The 18999-nt window shown below is 36.2% G+C and overlaps 2 protein-coding genes across 3 annotated transcripts in view; one reads left to right on the forward strand and one right to left on the reverse strand.

The window, feature by feature from the left end:
- Window positions 1-1553: 1553 nt before the first annotated feature.
- LOC308402823 (protein phosphatase 1 regulatory subunit 12B-like) lies at window positions 1554-8642 on the forward strand. Its single transcript, XM_080891921.1, has 7 exons — window positions 1554-1682; window positions 5318-5334; window positions 5508-5646; window positions 6359-6460; window positions 6646-6696; window positions 6776-6826; window positions 8369-8642. The coding sequence occupies exons 1-7, from the start codon at window positions 1581-1583 to the stop codon at window positions 8453-8455; spliced, it is 549 nt and encodes a 182-aa protein (XP_080748047.1). The 5' UTR covers window positions 1554-1580; the 3' UTR covers window positions 8456-8642.
- Window positions 8643-11198: 2556 nt separating this feature from the next.
- LOC308403053 (synaptotagmin-2-like) overlaps window positions 11199-18999 on the reverse strand; it is a 28059-nt gene continuing 20258 nt past the window's right edge. For both annotated transcript variants that reach the window (XM_080892294.1, XM_080892293.1), the window contains exons 4-9: window positions 18304-18435; window positions 16535-16702; window positions 15476-15643; window positions 14326-14443; window positions 14008-14141; window positions 11199-13867 (exon numbers count right to left, since the gene is read on the reverse strand). In XM_080892294.1, coding sequence (XP_080748420.1) covers window positions 13652-13867; window positions 14008-14141; window positions 14326-14443; window positions 15476-15643; window positions 16535-16702; window positions 18304-18435 — 936 coding nt within the window. In that variant the 3' untranslated portion in view covers window positions 11199-13651. The remainder of the gene's footprint in view (window positions 13868-14007; window positions 14142-14325; window positions 14444-15475; window positions 15644-16534; window positions 16703-18303; window positions 18436-18999) is intronic.

Here is an 18999-nt window from a genome sequence, read left to right on the forward strand (position 1 = left end):
TGGTGCCTGGTTACTGCCATATGATGATGAAGCATACTGAATAAAGGGGATATGGAGAAAACAAAACCTTTGTAACTAGTGGATATGTGCCGTTAATCTTTATTTATTCTTTTATTTTTGTAGCCAATTTACAAGTTACTGTTAAATGTAACCTCAGATACCTCAGATTTCTCATGTTAAGTGGACTACTACTACATCTTTCCTTGGTCTTTGAACTGAAACTGATTAAAAGGCCACAGCAAGCCCTTTTTAAGTGAGTGACTGACTCCTACATTGTTAGGATGTTGCACTTTATGTAAACTGTACTGTCTCGCTGTTGTCCAACATGAAATAAATAGAATAATCCAGAATTCTTCTTTAGTTGCAGTTACATCATGTACGATGTGCTCCCATCAGCATTCCTGTAAAAATTTAAATTTGTAGAATTATTAGATTTTTAATGTGATTAGAGTACATGGAGATGATGTGTACACTGAGAAAAAAGAAATAAAACCAAGCCCTAGTTTGGTATGACTAAGATTCCTAAAACTTTCACCTCTCATAATGCTAAGAAATTACTCAGAATCAGATATTTTTGCTAAAAAAAAAAAAGTGTGTCTTTACCACTGGCACAAATTTACAGCAGTGCATTATTTGGTAATAACTTGCAGAAAATGTACCCTTTTTAGATAATTGAATGCCAAAAAACTGCCTTTGAGCTGGTTACACTGCATTGCAACTAATGTAACCACAGACACATGCAACTTGGAGCTCGGTCAAAAGATTAACCTTTAACGACAGAATATACTGTAAGACATAGTATACACATGTCTCCATGGCCAAGCACCCTATATGTTTTTATTATTACTTTTCCTTCCTTTACTACTGTACATTCAGATGTGTCTTCCGCTAGTTATTTAAACTGGTAGGTTTTCATTTATTTATTTATTTATTTATTTATTTATTTATTTTAATGTAAAAACCTTGGTTCCCTTTTGCTTAAAGGACTCTATAGTAAATCACATTTTAATTCACAAGGAAAAAAATACTTCTTTGCCTTGAAATAAGTTTACTTCCCTTTGCATTACATACAACATCACATTTACAGAATTTACATTGCATCAAAGTTACACCATAATATACAAAACAAGCTTTTCTTTAAAAAAGAGAATAATGTATATTCATTTTAAAATACTATTAATTTGACTTTTTATTGTATTTGTAATTTTTACTCTGGTTTGTTAATTCCTTTACACAATGTTGCTATAAATCCTTGTGTACACACACACACACACACACGCGCATGCACACGCACACACATTGCAGCCCGCCTACTCCCCTCTCCCACCACTTCGCCCCACTATCTCACACTTGTGCAATTGTTTCACTCTCTTCTGATATGCAATGTCTCACTATCACGTGAAGAAGACGCTTGGATTGTCCTTTAACCAAAGAAAAAACAAATCTGATTTTAATCTTACTGGATAAAAAAAATACATATCTCTCTACTTCTCTTTCGTTTAAGAAGAACATTAAAAAAAATTGGACATACTTCTGACGACAATACTGCTGCATGCAGTGGTTCCAGCTGCCCAGGAGCGATGTCATCTCTACCCTCTCACAACAAAGATCCGTCACGCATCAGAAAGCAGTTCTCTGACTCTTGTCCAGTTTCTTCTGTTGCCACTACTAAGAGCCTGCGGGTAAGGCCTGATTGTCTTTAATCTTTTAAGTGTTTGTTTAGTGGCAGGAAATGCCATAAAAGGAAAACATTAACTTTGAGGTTCGGTCATTGTCGAAGAAATGTGTTGAAAACAAGCCACAGAGGTATTTCTGAGCATTAGAACACACATAACTCATCACTGCCTTCAATCCAATTCTATTTTTATTTTTTTTTGGTCTGTTTTGTTTTTTGGACATAATTGTGTGGCATTAGCTAATCATTTTGTATGATTTATGCAGTACAATTAGGAAAAATTAGGGAAGTAGAATTTCTCAAAATATGCTAGACTTCATGTGTCTTCAACTGTTTCTGCAACATGATTACAATGTTTTATTTTGGTAGTCCAGTTTGACATTCTATAACTGCAGAGGAGATTTTGTGGTAATTTAGTCCAATACAGCCCAAAGTGTTATATTTACCCAATAATGTGCTATTTTTACATTCTAAATAAATCGTGTGTTTTCCTTTAAGTTCGAATAGCTTATCTTTGGGATTACTTATTTTATTGCATTCTAGGGTCTGTGGAGTTAGATTATTAGATACTTGTAATAAACCATGTGGAGAATGTGCAGTTTTATATTGTTCATTACTGTATATGGGGATAGTTCAAATGACCATAGTAACACATAAACTGATAAATAAAGCTACACGTTGATGTTCGTGAGCAAGGGAGCAGAAAACTTGAAGGAAATGTTGTAATGAGCAGTTAGTCTTATCTGTTTATGCAAACCAAGAACCTCTTGAGAAAAATATATGGTGTGACGCAGAGAAAAGTTTGTGAGAGAAAGGGCAACAGGAAGAAAGGAGGAGGAGGAGGCAAGAGAAAAATAGAGAGAAAGAGAGAGAGCAGGGGGGATGAAAGACAGGATGAAGAGGAACAGAAGGAAAGAGGGACAGAGTGCTTGGAGGACTGACTTGTGGGAACCCAGTATTTATGGATGTTTATCTCTCTGCTAGTCCTAAGGGAAGCTCATATTTTCCATTTGGGAATAGCTGGTCATTAGACAAAAAGTCCCTCACAGAATCTGGGAAGGCTGGAGGACAGATTTCAGATGGAGTCAGTCCTTCATGAGACAAAGACACAAACTTTTTGATCAGCATCTGTTTCTGTGCGATACTGCTTAATATAAATCCGAGCTTTTTCCAGGTCTGAATACAGTATATTGTTCATTGTCATTTACATAGCATGGCAGGGTTTGCAGACATGACTGGATGTCATCTCTTTAAAGGTCCCATAAATGTCTGAAGTGAAGCGTATCACTGTGTTTACACAATGTGCCTTCAACTTAAAACCCTGTCTCTTCTTTAGAGAATTTAGCTTACTTTATCGGTTTCACATGACATGTAGCCCTCAGGCAAAGGATACATATCTGCTTTTTGGCTGAAGTTTATACTACAGTCTCTACCAAAGGTCTCTGAAAGAATAAAGATGCAGTGTAAACTGTAACTGTGTGGACTGTCTTATATTAACAAGTCAATTCTCTGTTTGAATTTTCTAAAAGACAAAATGCAGAAGTACAGGCAAAAAGCAAGATCATTACTTTTACAAGCTTTAAACAAACGTATTGTTTGCACTAAAAGAGTTACAGTAAGAGCTTTTCTTATGATGAATAAACAGAAAGCACACTTGAGGATTAAAAGGTGGGTTTAGAAAAGAAACGTGGCGAAGCTATTTTTGTCTACTGGAGGCTGTATTTTGCTTTCTTGCCTTTTAATCTATCACACAAAAGTGGGCAGCCATGCTAGTATCTTTACAAGGCTGTATTTAGGAACAGCGGTGCTTTCAGCTAAATGCTAATGTCACCACAGGACTTGGGCATATATTTTCTTTTGCTCTCTAAGGTTAGGATGTTTGTCCCATAACGTTTGCTAATCAAATGATAAAATCTTACCAGATTATTGCAGACAAATTTTTGAAGTATAACAATAACAAGTATCCAAGAAGTCCTCCAAGCACATAATAGTGTTGCTAATTTGTTCCTACTAATTTTAATAAAGAAATTCTTTATATGGATATCCATAATCTGTAGGCAAGGGACATAATGTTTGGTAGTGACAATGTTTCTGTTTATAGGCTGCTTGTAGTCTGAGTGCTATTGACCGATGATTTAGCAGGTTTGGGTGCATGCAAGTAAGCAGTCAGCATGGAGAGCAAAAGAAACAGCATTTGCAAACACATCCAACTGTTGAAACGAAGACTCCAGTCTGACCTTTTTCTAAAATGACTGTTTAGTTTTGCCTTGGCTCTCTGTTTATTTTTCATTTCCTCTTGCTATTTGGTTGAATTCAGACACAGAAACTAGTTGGTTAGCATTAGATAACAAGAGCAATCTGAGTTAAAATACACAAAAAAGCAGTAAACACATGTTAAAAAACAGCTTTATTTCCTATACTGGTGCTGAGTTACACTCAAGGATTGTAAATAAAGCTGGATATAGCCACTGTGACATCATCTATAACTGGTCCTGCAGTGAAACTTCTAGCTGAGCATGTTTGCCACTGCTAGCTGTTTTGAAACCAAATTTCATGAGTGACATTAAACTGAAGGCGCTTGTAGGAAATGGAAATGGAGTGGAACTCATGTGATGTTTTATAGTCTTACTGACCACTCAAAGTGCTTTGGACTACAAGGTACGAGCTTCGAGCATATATAATCTAAGTACTTTATCTACCTCATGTTTATGGCCAATTTAAAATGACCAGATAAACCACAAATACAAATCTTGAGAGAAAGCCCAAGTGTCAGTACAAAAACACATGCAGGCACGGGGAGAACATAACAACATGCTCCCCAGAGAAAGACCTACCTTATCAGACAAGATATGCCTATTCTAAACAATTCTCTATTTGAGCCTTAACTTTAAAATTTCAAATCACAAAAGGAAACAAACTTTAAAAAAATATGCTATGGCCTTCCCAGTCACTGGATCTCAACTGTCAACTCAGCAGAACTGGTGTGGAAGACTTTGTACCATATATATAGTCCTTATATTTCATACTTTATTATATTTACTAACCTTATAAGTTGATGTATTATCCTATATTTTGTCATCTCCTGAGGAAATTATTTCCTAATTTAGAGTTAAGCAGTAGTCGGTGCAGTAGTTATTACCTTTTTTGGATGTGTTTTAGCTATCTGTGCTTGTCAGTTTATTTAAGGAATCATTTCCTCTCCCCCCTTTAACTTGGCTGAGAATTTCAGACTGCCATAAACCTTTTTTTCCCCACTAAAAGTCCATTTCAAGATAATTCTTGAACAAGTAATTTTCCAGAAACCCAGACATGCAATTGCATGAATATTGATAATATAGTCTGTATCTATTTTTGTTGACATTGTGCCTGTAATAAAACATGCTCTGAGTCCAAATTACCTTTATTTTAGTGTAACAGTCTTATGCAGAAGAAAATGTTTGTGCATTTGCTGGAAAATGGGGTTGAAATAGTTCCTTATGCAATGTAAGGGGTTAAGCACAGCTGATATCTTGGTTAAGAGAATCAGGAATGTTTATAAAAGTGATTAGTGTGGTTGTCATACTGTATTTTTTTATTTATTTTTTTTTTTTTAAACTTTGGTCAGATTGCACCCCTTTCTAAAACATTTTCTTCTCATTTCAGCATGAGAGGCTCTCTAGGTAAGGTTCTTCTAATTTGATTTACACCATCAGTAAGAAAGGCATTACCACGTATTACCAGAATGACAACAAAAACAGGAATCTATCCATTACTGACAGGAGTATATCCATTCAATTGGGCAAAGAGTGTGCTAAATCTGAATTAATAGTTAATACATCTCCTGTGTCTTCAGATTGGGATCATCTGGATCATCTGATGTCTCCAATGACACATCAACAAACCATGCTGAGTCCTACTTTTTACAAAGAGAGAACAGACTATCTGCAAGGAAAAAGGCACAAGAAGAGACAGCAAATAATGATTATAAAAAGGTATGTGATACACCTTAAATACAAATATACACGACTGTTATAGATTTGTAATATGTAGATTCTGAGTGCTACTTTTTGACAGTACTGTAGATGCGTATGTACTGTAATAAAAGAACAAAAATAAAAAGAGCACACAGAGATTCAGTGGGCTCAATAATTCGTAACATTTGGATTTAATGAAAATGATGAATAGAATGGGAGCTACTGCTGATAATAATCAAATCTAATTTCAAATAGAAATTAAGTATGTAAATTTAATACCACTGCACTTTTTTAATGTTGTCAGATGAGAAAAATAGTTTATTCATATGAAATTATATGAAAATGAATCAGAATCACGTATTCAGGGGGGCAGATACTACGATGCTAATGGGTTCTATGTCGCTTTATGAAAGTAATATGATCACCAAAGATAGCACAGCTTATCTTGACAAACACAAGTGCCATGAGTGATTCATCCAAAACTTGTTGAAGCATTTCCCTCACAGCCACTAATGTGAACATCATGGGAGGAAAAAAGTCTCCAAAGTCAATATGATTCATTATACATGTAACACATATACTAAACCTAATGGCAATCTAATGTCTGTCAAGATATTTTAAGGAAGAAATCTGACCCTGATGGCAATTGATGAAAACTGAAACTACCACAAAAATGTGTCCTGGTGGCAGTGTTTGGTGGTGGAAATCCTAACATGTGGGTATTTTGTAGATGTATGAAAAGGCACTGGCAACAAATCAAAGGCTCAAGTCCCGACTGGAAACAAGTAAACAGGAACTCACCATGATGCAAGACCAGCTGGAGAGAGCACAGGTACTCTAAGCAAGGCTGAAGTAATGATCCAGAAACACTACTGAGAAACAAATTAACCACTTGTTTGAAAAGGGCAACAGTCCATTTTTTTTACATAAATATGAGACATTGATAACAGAGACTCCATAATCAAGCTGTTTCCATAAATTGCAATCTTTTCTCATAGTAATCTCTCTTTGCTGCAGAAGGGGAGACAGGATGACTGTGGGGCCAATGTGCTAGAAGCAGAAAAAAAGGTATGGACTCAAGAGGAGAAGTGTTTTTTAAGCATTTTTACTCGTTTATTTTAATTACCTTTAATGATTATACTTAAAGGAAAGCTGGAGCCTTAAAAAGAGGATATCAGATATGGAAGAACAACTGAAGGTAAATGTTTTATAAATGCCTTAAAATTGAATTTGAACATTAAGTCTCTTTTGAGAATATACAGTAAGTGTTTGGTTGTAACTTGGTGCTGTGGTCTCAGCTGTTTTGTCTTCAGTGGTTTTAGCTGACATCATTTGTCACCATTATGCTCTGCTGGCTGTGCAATGTGTGAGCACTGCAGCGAGTGAGCAATCAGTATTCATGTGCAGCGTAAAGCCCACAAATGTCTGCTGTGTTCTGCACAAGTGAATGCAAACAAAAACCTCTTGTTGTCTGTGAATGAGAGACCTAAACAAAGATGCTGGTCTAAAAATATACCTTTACAACAGAGAAATTATTCAAAACTGGTCTAAAAGCATCTGTCTGTCAGTGTGTATGAACACATTATTGTATTTGTTTAATAAAGATCAGTCTGTCCTTTATTCTTTAGGCCAGTTTTCTTTCTGTACCAGTTACTAATAAGAGTAGAAACCAGAAACCTTCATAGAATGTAGATAAAAGATGGACATACCGTAGTCAGTATGATATCAGGTTTGGTTTGAAATAGGTTTAGAAGCCTCAGGCCATGGATCAGATTGAGAAACCAAGAAGCACTGAACACTTGTACAGTAGCAAACTATGAGTCACAAGGTAGGTCCTCTCTGCAGCATACCTGGTTTTTTCCATCCTATTTGACTTGAATGGGGTCCAGAATCTAAAAAGAGAACTTAAAAGTAGCGGCTAAGACCACAGGGGAGTGTTTACGCTGGCCATAGCTCAAAGGAGCCAAAAAACATTTTTTCCCATAGATTACTATACAACTGAACATGCAGGAACCATCTCATGCTGGTGATAAGACAGACTGTAGGTTTAAGGCACTTTTGCATTGCTTTCACTTTTCAGACCCTGAAGCTACGTCCATCATTTATAAACACCAGCAAACTTGTATGAGTTTCACTTTAAGCAGGACCTTGTTACTGTCCACTTTGTGAGCAAGAATTTTTTTTCTCTTAGAAGACACCGTTCTGTATCCCTGTGTTTCTCTCTCCTGTGTTATGCACAACTTTTAAAAAGTGGTCTCTGCACAGATCAAGATTCATTGTATTTATTAATATTATATGTAAATGTTATGACAGTTACGGGGTGTTGTGGTCACTGTCGATCAAATCTAGTGAAACAAATTTTGTGCTCAAAGTAAATATTGTTTATAGCAAAAAAAATGTTTACTTGTGGTTTTGCAAGAATCCAAGGTTATGCCTTTGTTTTAAGAGGTAGATTAGCATGTGTTCTGCGGGTGGTCTGTTCTACTCTGAATCTGCTACCTCCCATTTGATGTGACCAAGGCTGAAAAGATTACTGACATGACCAGAAATAAAAACCAGTCCTTGGTGTGTAGCCCATGAAGACACTACCAAAATATGAACTTACTTTTAAACTACAAATTAAGAACAAGCAAATCCTTATACTAGCCACTGTAAGCAGAAATGCTCTACCTGGGACGAGTTGTAGGACTTTTTAGATACTCTGTCCACCCTTATGTTTTTATACTCTCTTTTCCCTCAGATTAAAGCAGAGCTTAAGATGGAAAACCAGAGACTAAAGGATGAGAATGGGGCTTTAATCCGTGTCATCACCAAACTCTCCAAGTGAGAAGGGAAGCAGACAGGAGGGAGGAAGAAGAAGAAAGGATTCAAGAAGTCATATTTTAATCTGTATCCTTTAAATTTCTGAAAGCATAAGTCCATCCTCTGAAAAGATATGTACATTGGTCAGCAGAATGTATTAAACTGAGCCCTTTCTACTGATTGTTTAGAAAGATGAAAGAGATGTTGATTTAATACTGATTTTCCATCCTCCTGTTCACATATAAGAAGACACATTTGTCCAACTGTAAATGCACAATGCATCAATTTAAAATTTAAAATGTAAACTCACTAAATATTTCTAAATAAAGGCAAATGCCAGTTTACGTGTTTCTTATTACTGTCTTTACGTGAGTAAATTGTCCTCAAGTAAACAGTATATGAAATTTTGTTACTGAGTAGACACTTTCACAAAAATGGACAAAATATTGCAGGTATTTCCAAAGAAGCATTGCCATGGAAACAGCAATATTTGGCCTATTCCATATGCAGATCATGAAAATGGGCTCTGAACTATCAGGGACAGTGGGTGATGGATGAGAAACATTTTTTAGGAACGTAGGAGTGTCATCTCTGATTTAAGAGCTTTACCTTGACTGATGATATTGCAAGTAACACGATCTCTGGCTTACAAGTTTAAATAGAAAAAATGTTTAAAAAAATTATGTATTTATATATTTTTTCCCTATAAAAGTGTCAAAACAAATTTAGCTTTCTTGTAAAATATCGCCTCAATCTCATGCACTTATTAATCTGTCATATTAGCGTCAATTAAGTAGGAGTTGTGGTGATTTTGATCAAATCACATGGACTTTATCGCTAAATGGTGAATATGATATCCTTAAAGGCATAAAACTGTGTCTTACTTTTTTTTTTTTTTTTTTTTAACGCTGGGCTGTCATCTATGTGTCACACTCAGCTACTAAGCTGTTTCTTGGCATTTATTTTATGTATGCAACGCCACCCGCTGACCATAAATGGAAATGCATCCTCTACATACATTTACACAACACATGGGACAAAGCTACTTAAAATGCCTTTATTTCCTATTATTACATATGAACAACACAGAGATATGCTCTGATCACATCCTCATATTTTGGTTCCCTTGAGTACTTCAGTTCTACACAGAATGATGTATGAGTACAACTTTTTTGGTCTTTTTTGTTTGCTTTTCTGCTGGAAAAACATGGATTCTGTACAGAATTAAATCATGCAGTTCACAAAAAGGCACAACTATTGACACACCTCTACAACAAGACAAAACAAGAATGACGAACGACATTCAAGCATTTCGCTTGTCTATGTTGCTGGGTAAGTGAATATACAAGCGAGCTTGACTGTCTTTGGATGTTCTGTTATATGGCTATGTTGACTTAACAGGATTATGACTGTAAAGGAACCATTACCGAAGCAGCAGGTTGGCAGTATTGCATTTCGAATGTTGAATGTTGAATCTGCACTGTTTGGGTCTGCTCTGTGCCCAAGACAGCTTGTGAGACCCAGGAAGACAGGGATTTTGTTGCCTGCATCGCAGAGAACATACCTAACATACCTTAACAGAAGACCATTTAACGAATGCTGGCTCTACACTCCTGTTGAAAATACATAAACTAGCACATGTAAAATATAAGTTCTATATCAAAGAGTAGAGGATGTGCTGACACACGGTGTACTAAAGGATGTAATGAGGTGCTTCTCCACAAAAAAGATATTGGAATTAGACATTAATCCTCTGTCTTCAGCTCATCTCCTCGAAACCAGAAACAGTCTTAATGTGAAAGAGAGTGCAGAGAGGATTAGGCGCGTTCATCTCCATGCACTCCATCTTATAAATAAGGCTTTATCTAAACGTAAATGATAATGACTCAAAAAGCAGAAAAATGAAGGCCCACATTGTAAATGATGTGGTAGACAGCGTCAGTATCTAAGAGCATGCACAAGCGACACAACACCAGCTCATCCTATTGTAATCCCTTAGTTAAAGTATATCAGTTCATACAGTGGCATTTGTAATGAAAAAAAATATTGATTGCTTGATTATTAGATGGTAGCTACTTAAAAGAACAGCATCAATAATCTGGTATGCTGTAATAATATTTAATTACTTATGAAGCAAAGAAGACACTACTGAATAATGAATTTACAACTGAATTCAGTTTAATTTATCCTACAATTTAAATAAAAGCTAATTTTCTTGAAAAGCAAGAAGATGAGGAGGTACAATTTAATGACGTGTGACGAAAAAGGGGCTACAAGTCAGTTAGCTAATGTACGGCACTGACATTTGATTAACTAAGACTTGACACCCGTCTGGCAGGAGTACATGAAGGAAACACTTAGGTACACTGAGATAGAAAATTAAGGAGACAAGTATTCTCCTGTTTTGAAATATATACAATTAACTGATTATGTATTAATACACTCAGAAATGAACAATTATTACATGACTTGTAGCCTGAGGAAAAAAACACACTAGCATAGAGACATAAAAACAATGACGGAAAATCAGACGATCATGCAGTTTGATGAAAACGCAATGGATTTCCATGTGACACTAAAATCAGCTGTGTTTTTAACTGAGGCATTCATGGAGTCTGGTAAGCCAAACATGGATTGTTCAGACATACATTCAGCAGAAATTCATACACTTTGCAGTCAGTGCATCCTTTTTTTATACTCTGTTTTATTATAAAAATGACACAGAACACAAACACACATACACAATATAATTATGGTTCCTCTTTAAAACATGCCGCTATTTACATCATCTTGTAAATACATGCTGTAGCCTATTAACAAATTTTGCGGGATGCATATGTTAACAATTGTAAAGAAGTACTGTGGATGAACCTGTCAATGTGCCGCTGCTCACCATTAGATACTTCTGCTGGCGACGTGGATGCATACGAACGACTGCCTTAACATTTTCTTTTTTAAACAAACTGCCCCCTTATAAAAATGTCCTGAAAAATCTATGTTGACATTTAAAAGCACTAAATGTAGACACAAGTTTCTATGAGTTCATTTTTTCCAGTTTCTGAAATTCTGAGAAAATATTTTAATGTGTTGGCCTCCCAAGATCTGATTTTGGATTTTTTGATTTAAAGAAAGTAATTCACAAAACACCGATTCCCTGATTTTGTCTCACTTAGAATTCACTGATAACATCAATGTATCAACTCGGGTTGAGTGGATGAGTGGGCTGGAGCCAATCCCTGGAGATAATCCACAAGAGATGGGGTAAAACCCTGGACATGTGTCCAGTTCCATCAATTCATGGCCAGTTCAGAATCCAAAATTACCTACGTAAGCAGTGAAACTCAACATCAGAGAGGCTCTAGACAGTGTTTGAAGCCAGAAATTAGTTGTCATTAATAATGATTTCAGTTACAATGATTTGAATTATAAGAAAGTGATACTGACTCTTTTCCCTCCCGGTAAATTCGGAAGATTTTTCAGGTTCAGGTTGTCATCACGTATGATTAGAGAAAGTGTCATCCATTTTCTAAAGCTATTTTTTTGGGGTTTTTTAAGGTTCCTGCAATAAATGACAATTTTAATCCTACATATGTCTACATTTAACTCAAAGAAACCAATATGGGGACAGTCATGATTCTTCAGTTAAGAGGAGCTGCTACAGGAAAGAGATCAGGTCATTGGTAAATTCAGTGGAATTTAAATGTCAACATTTTAAATGTTCTATCCTCAGTCATTCCCTTATAATAATCAATTCTTTGTGTCCTTTTTTGCTTCCAAGCCACTAAACATTACACTAATAATTTGCCTACAAGTTTCAACATCACCATATTGCAGCACTTTGTCTCCAGGATCAAAAAGCTTGTGTCCCGACCGAGTGATTCAAACAAGACAAAATACTGCGAGGCATGATACATGCTCTATTCTGCAGCTCTATTTGGTTCAAGCAGATGGTCCAGGATGTGTGTATTGTATACGTTTGATGATACAGTTGCTATGTTTAGATTCTACACACCTCATTAATACAAATCAAAGCTACATCTTACATTTCAAATTCAATAATCTATAAAAACATTTCGTCTTTGACAGAAATCCTCATGTTGTTTCAGCAGAAACTACAGAAATATTGAAGTGAATTACAGTAGAACTACAACATCAGCCAATGACGTGGAATCGTTTTAATGAATGTCAAAACATAATAACCAAAATGGCACTGTCTTTTACTAAACAACAGAAATCAAAGAAGCATAGTCAGTACTGTTTTCAGCATCATTGGTAATCCTTTTTAGTGCCTTACTTCTACAATGGATAAGTAAGGTTTTACATCCAAGTGGTCAACATAGCCAGATTTCAAATGGCACATTCACAGTGTCCCTGACACATTTTGAACAATATTCAACCACTTTAAAATAAACAATAAAACCTGCACTACTTCTCAAAGTGTCATATTAGGAAGGCACCCTTGTATTCCTGTCTTACATTACACCTGTCTGAAGACACAGAAATATGGGTTGAAGCTAAATGCATAGATGGGCCTTCGTGGCAACACAAAACAAGCAACTTAAGTCAGACAACTGCATCATCCCTGCTATATGGTTCTGCTGCACTGTTTGCACCATCTCATATGTGAGCTGATAAAATCAAGAAAAATGTCATACATATTCCAGAATTGATTGTTGCATTCATTGATCTCAACCTGAATCATCTGCACTTGAATCTCTTCGCATTGATAGACTTAAGACAAACTTTATGCAGGAAATAACCCCAAATTAGAGTACTTTCTATTGCAAGTTAAAGCACAGTTATTAGCAAGACACAATACTGGGCGTGATGCACGCAGAGCAGTGGGGAGGTAAGTAAAGCATGCTCTATAAACTAAACTAAAGCCTTTTTTTATATATATATCCAGCATTGTCTTCACCAATAATTCCATTCAGTGTCAGCACCCTAAGAATGAGATTCTTCAAATGAAGGAAAGACTAAAAGTCGATCATTCATTAACCAGTCACCCGGTAACTCAACACCATTCTTCTCAGCATACATTAATGTGGGAAATGTGATGCTCAAAAAGAGTTTCAGATATTCTACAATGTCTTTTTTTTAATATATTTTTTTTTGAGCAGGACTTTTGACAAATAGTCATGTGTGAAGTCATGAAATTCATGCAAAGTAGGGATGAAGATTGGATTTCTGAGTTAGTGCATTAGCTGGTTGGTGAGATGTGTTACTTCTTTGCATTCAAGGATGCCAGCTGGCCATCAATTTCCTCCTCTGGCTGCAATGGGTGCCACTGGGCAATGGGACGGCGTGGATTAGCCAGCATGTCAGACCAGTGCTTCAGACCTAAGCCAGTAGCCTTACTGCCCACGAAGATTTTTCCAATGGCATCATTCTTACCTATCTTGTCATAATCAAACACTGTGACTGCCACCAAGATTTTCTGAGAAGGCAGCAAGAGAAAATGTAATCAATTATCTGTTTTCTGGGCATTTCATCATTCAAACTGTAGTGGAGATTCATTCATGAGCTATTATAACATATCAGTGAAGTCCAAAAGGTGTTGTATGACTTGTACTGTACCTGCATCTGTTCCAGGGGGATTTCAAAGCTGAAGGATTCATTGTAATATGGGTTTAGGGTGTTCTTCTTCACTGTAGTCTTCTTTTTCTTCAGACGCTTACCACCCTGGAGCAGCTGGATCTTTACATAAGGATCTGGAAAAAACATGAATATGATGAACAAAAGAGAAAAACTTATTCTGTCAATGACACAACCTTTAGTGTTTCTTAATTTGTTTGTTTGTTTGTATTTTAAATGGTTTTTCTTTGAATTTTCTCTTCAAATTGAATTTTCTTGCATGTGCCAAAGGACAAGAGTATTATGTGTTTTTTTTTCTACCAGATAAACCGCAGGCGTCCATCTTCTTCAGATTCTTTGCCTCCAGGATGCAGACAGTGAGTTTTCCAGCAGTGGGGACATAACGAAGGGAGATGCAGATATCTCCAAGTTTCTCAGGCTGAGCAGTAAGAGACACAGAAATGACAAGCACACATACTCATCAGATGTCCATAAATTGCATTTTCTGTGATGGGTGGGTGCAAAACATAGCTTTTATTTATCAAGATTTATACTCTTAGACTGAAACTGAGGGGTTTTTGTTGCTGCAACAGTGACATTATTTGGAATAAAACCCCTCTATCTGGATTTATGATCGCTCTGAGCTTTTAGACTTTGAAAATCCACTTTGATGACTGGGGGCAGGGATAACCTCGAAAAAGACACTGGAAAAGACTAGAGATACTAGCAGGTTATGTATGTAATCAGTTGTGATAAATTTAAAAAAGTGAGATAGTTTCCTTAATTATTCAAGCAAACTATCTCAGCATCATTGTTCACAGGTGTAGAAATGCAAGGAGAGAAATTTGTTGCTCCACTGACATAAATAAAATTTTTGATTTCTATGTGTCTGAATGTTTGTGCACTGTTATGAAATTCCATCTTTTAAGAAATGCGAACTAATCAAGGAGCTAAATTATTTCTGAATATTAAAGATAGGATGATCAACCAGTGCCATAAACATCTTGCTGACTCCTCCAACCGAGTCGACATCAAGCCCCTCAGCCCTGCTGTAGTTTTCAAGTAAAATTAAATGCAAATAAATAAAGAGGGAGAATTTTTGGTGAACTACATTTAACTGTGTTTAAACCTGAATTGATACACAGTTAGTGCTCAAATAAGTATTCATGGAAGCAGCATGAAAGACTAACGAGAAACAAACTATAGTGGAACCATTTATCATAATGAAGGAACATGTAAGCTGGTGCAATGGTGCAGCTGAATGTGTTCTTAATTGATTTTTGGTCAACAATGGAGCATTGTGGCTCAGAAAAATAAGATATAATTGATCTCTGTCTAGACAGACAATACTTGATAGTAGCATCAATTCATAATTGGTTTGGGGCTTTTTCTTAGGGTTGACACCCAGAAAGTTTAGAATCTCAATGGTCTATTATTTAAAGAGCACAGAATGAATCAGTTCAATAAGCACCTCCTCTTGATCAGCACTCTCGAGATCCCGCCACTCCTCAATAGGCCGTCCAAGGTCAATGGTGTTCATGGGCAGCTTTACCTCTCCAATGACATCATGTTTAGAAAATCGGTCATAGTCATAAACAGACATCACCAAGGTCTTTCCACCAAGCTCCTCATAGGGTACCTGACCAAGAAACACAATGTCACTTATAGATTGTATTTATCTGTCTCACAGGATAAATAGGTTTATTTTTAATGTCATTAAACTTCACATAAACTGCCTCTGGAATTCTTGAAAAGGGCGAGTTAGTCCCACTGAAAAACCCCCTCATTAAATGATACAAATACTTGCTTACAAATTTATAGTGTTTAGCAGCTGCTATACAGAAAACAGTCAATAATCAAAACTAAATGGAAAAAACTAAGTGAACTAAAAATGTTAAATTATAAATTATCAGAGAAAATAATCTGAGAAACCAGACAAATAATACGCCCTAAAAGCACTAAATGAAATGCACGGTTATTTTCTCAAATGCAAACAACAAACATATTAGGAAAAATAAGTTATTACACCCCAATCCACAGAAATCTATGTGAAAATGAAGATGAGGACACCTCTACTACAAACTGCATAGGCATACATGAAATAAAAAAAAAAGCATCTTCTGTTTTAAAAAGAAAGAAAATATCTGGAATAAATTTTGATGGAGAAACAATAAATCTGACAGTGAAATTCTCATGGGAGGCCTTTGGAGATGGCAATAAAGGGCAGCCTGTACAATAAGATATTTTTCTGCTGCAGTTTTAACATTTTGCAGACTGGTATCGCCTGCAGCTTGACCCAGAGAGACTTGCAAAGTCCCAGTGGGGCTTATTAGCTAGGAGCATCTAAGAGCAGCATGTAGGCTGCATAGGCCAGTGGGTACACACACAGAGCCAGACAAACCTGACATACTGTCAGTTTCATACACAAAAAGCTGCGATAATGATTTGTGATATTTAAAAAAAAAACAACTTGCTCGAATAAGATTTATGTTTCTTTTTTTTTACAGCTGCATGCAAGAACAAGACTCACCTTGAAAACAAATGTCTCATTGAAGACAGGGTTCAGTGTTTTTTTGTGCACTTTGGTGTCAAACTTCTTCTTCTTGTCAGGGAAGAGCAGGACTTTAACATAAGGGTCTGAGGTTCCACCTGAGTCCATGGACATGAGATCTGCAGCTTGAAGGATACCAATTGTCAGCTGTGTGGAGAAAATGAGGGTGTATGTAAGCAACAGGAGCAGTGAAAACAGAATTTTATCAGGCAAAAATGCAACTTTTCTTTGAGGGTCACTGCCTCAGACTGGTTATATAAGCCTCGCAATCCATCACCACAAGCGTCTCAGCTGACTGGAGACATACTGGATGTCAGAAGCTTTTCCTCAGTGTCATCCAATTGTCACAGTGTGGTAACTTCTAAAAAATGTATTACACTGTGTGCTAGAAAATACAGATTTTAGCTGTCTATATTTTACAGATACATTAAAAGTACAGCCATTTCACCCTCTACTGTGTTTCATATCTAGTGAATTATTGGCATTTTAATTGAGCACATGAAGGTTTGCTCATATGCTGTCGAGTAATCAGTTAAGCTGCTGGAAGTACCACGGTTAGATAAATGTCTTTTGATTTACCTGAAGCCACTATAACAAGTTACTCTTTTAAGGTTTAGCCTCTTTTGTCTTTTCAGCCCTAAAAATAACTGTGGTTTTACTGACAATGTTCATCTTCTGCATACTCCTGTTCAGGTTTTGTATAGTATGTAAATGTAACCTTGAGTAACATCAACTTAACTGTCCTGTTTTGCTGCTATTAAAATTGTGAAGTTTATATTTGGTGTTTGTTCACATTCAAAGCCTGAATTAGGGAACTCTCTATTCCTCAAAATGTCATGGAAAATTACTCTTTTTCTGGCTGCTGACAGTAATTTCTGATTTATGGAGTAATAAAAAAACAGCCCTTTGTAAAAACTTTAATACGTCAAAAGAATGAAAGAAGAATTCCGAGTCTCATTGATCTCACTCTTACCAATGTTCAGATATCTGTTCCAGAAAAGTTTTCAAAACTGGCAATGACGCCTAATTTGCATAATTGAATGTGAAATTTCAGAATACATTACAAAAAATAAATAAATAAAAATATTTGATTAATGTCTTGATGGATCCAGGTAAGGAAATCTCAGAAAGTTGATACCGCTCATGGGTAGCGGTGGGAAGAATGCGACTGAAGAAGTGACCTGGATGAGTGAAAAAATGTTTCTCCCACTAAAAACACTGTCCAGACGAACAGTTTCAGCTTTCTGGGAATTGGATTAATGTAAGTAACGAACTAGAGAAATCTTAAGGTATTATCTTTCAATTAAAATGTTTGCTTTAGTGTTTTGGCACCTTTAGAGTCCCTTATTATGAGCTGGATTACTCAGCACAGAGGCATTATGTGGTATTATTGCTACTATGCATCTCCCAGGTAAAGAAAATGTTTCATTCATGACACCCATGAAAGAAAAAGCTTGTTTTTTCTTTGCACTTCGGGTTAAATAAACAAGAAAAAGCATTAATTTAATTACTATAACTTTACATTTTTTTATTATCTTTGCACAGAACCAAGCTGCTACAGCGAGTTCCATACTGAAGATGACATGAATTGGGTTATCTAACTCTTTAATTTAAACATGTCTTTAAACACTAAAACGTTTCAAATGGGTAATTTAAATATAGCAGAAAACATGAAAAACTCCCTCCAAAATTGTTAATTATTTCTAGAGCTTTTTTTTTGTAGTTCACAAAATGTGATAACCACAGACCTTTGTATTCTCAAAGTCATAATCTATAGAGTATTGCAGCTTCCCCAGTTTCTCCTGCTCTTTCTCCTCTTCCTCTTTCTCTTCCTCTGTCAGTCCAGTCTCTCCCTCATCATCATCGTCATCCTGATGTGTCTGCAGTGTAAAGGTAACAAAACAAAAAGCTATGTTAAAGGTAAGAGTACAAAAAGTCAGGATACAGGGTTCCCCATAACAGCCAGCATGCCACAGACACTGGAGCTCCAGGAGTTTTTATGTGGGAGATACATGTTTTGGTTACTGCTTACCTGCACAGCACCTGATGATAAAAACCAGGAATTTATCATTTAAAAGGACATAGCTGCCTGTAATCGGTATCCCTACTTTTTTTTTAAGAAACTGTAGAAATGATTGTCTCAGTGTTTGTGGATCAGTGGGCAAGTCCTTAAATCTGACATGCTTCAGCAGTACAGTGACAGCCAGAATCAGTGGAGGCATTGCATGCTAGTTCCACTAAGAAGGGTAATAAATGCCACGTCCTAATAGTGAAACTGAAAATAAGAATAATTTCTTGTTGTTAAAGGCATTAGATCTTAACAAATGAGCGAGGAGATATAGGTTTGGATAGACCCCTAAGGAACTAGCTTACAACAGCAGGAACAAATGCATATTAATCAATAAAAAATATGACATAATATTCAGGGCAAGGGGATGTATCTT

The sequence above is a fragment of the Rhamphochromis sp. 'chilingali' genome (assembly GCF_963969265.1).
Source record: "Rhamphochromis sp. 'chilingali' genome assembly, chromosome: 9".
Taxonomy (NCBI): domain Eukaryota; kingdom Metazoa; phylum Chordata; class Actinopteri; order Cichliformes; family Cichlidae; genus Rhamphochromis; species Rhamphochromis sp. 'chilingali'.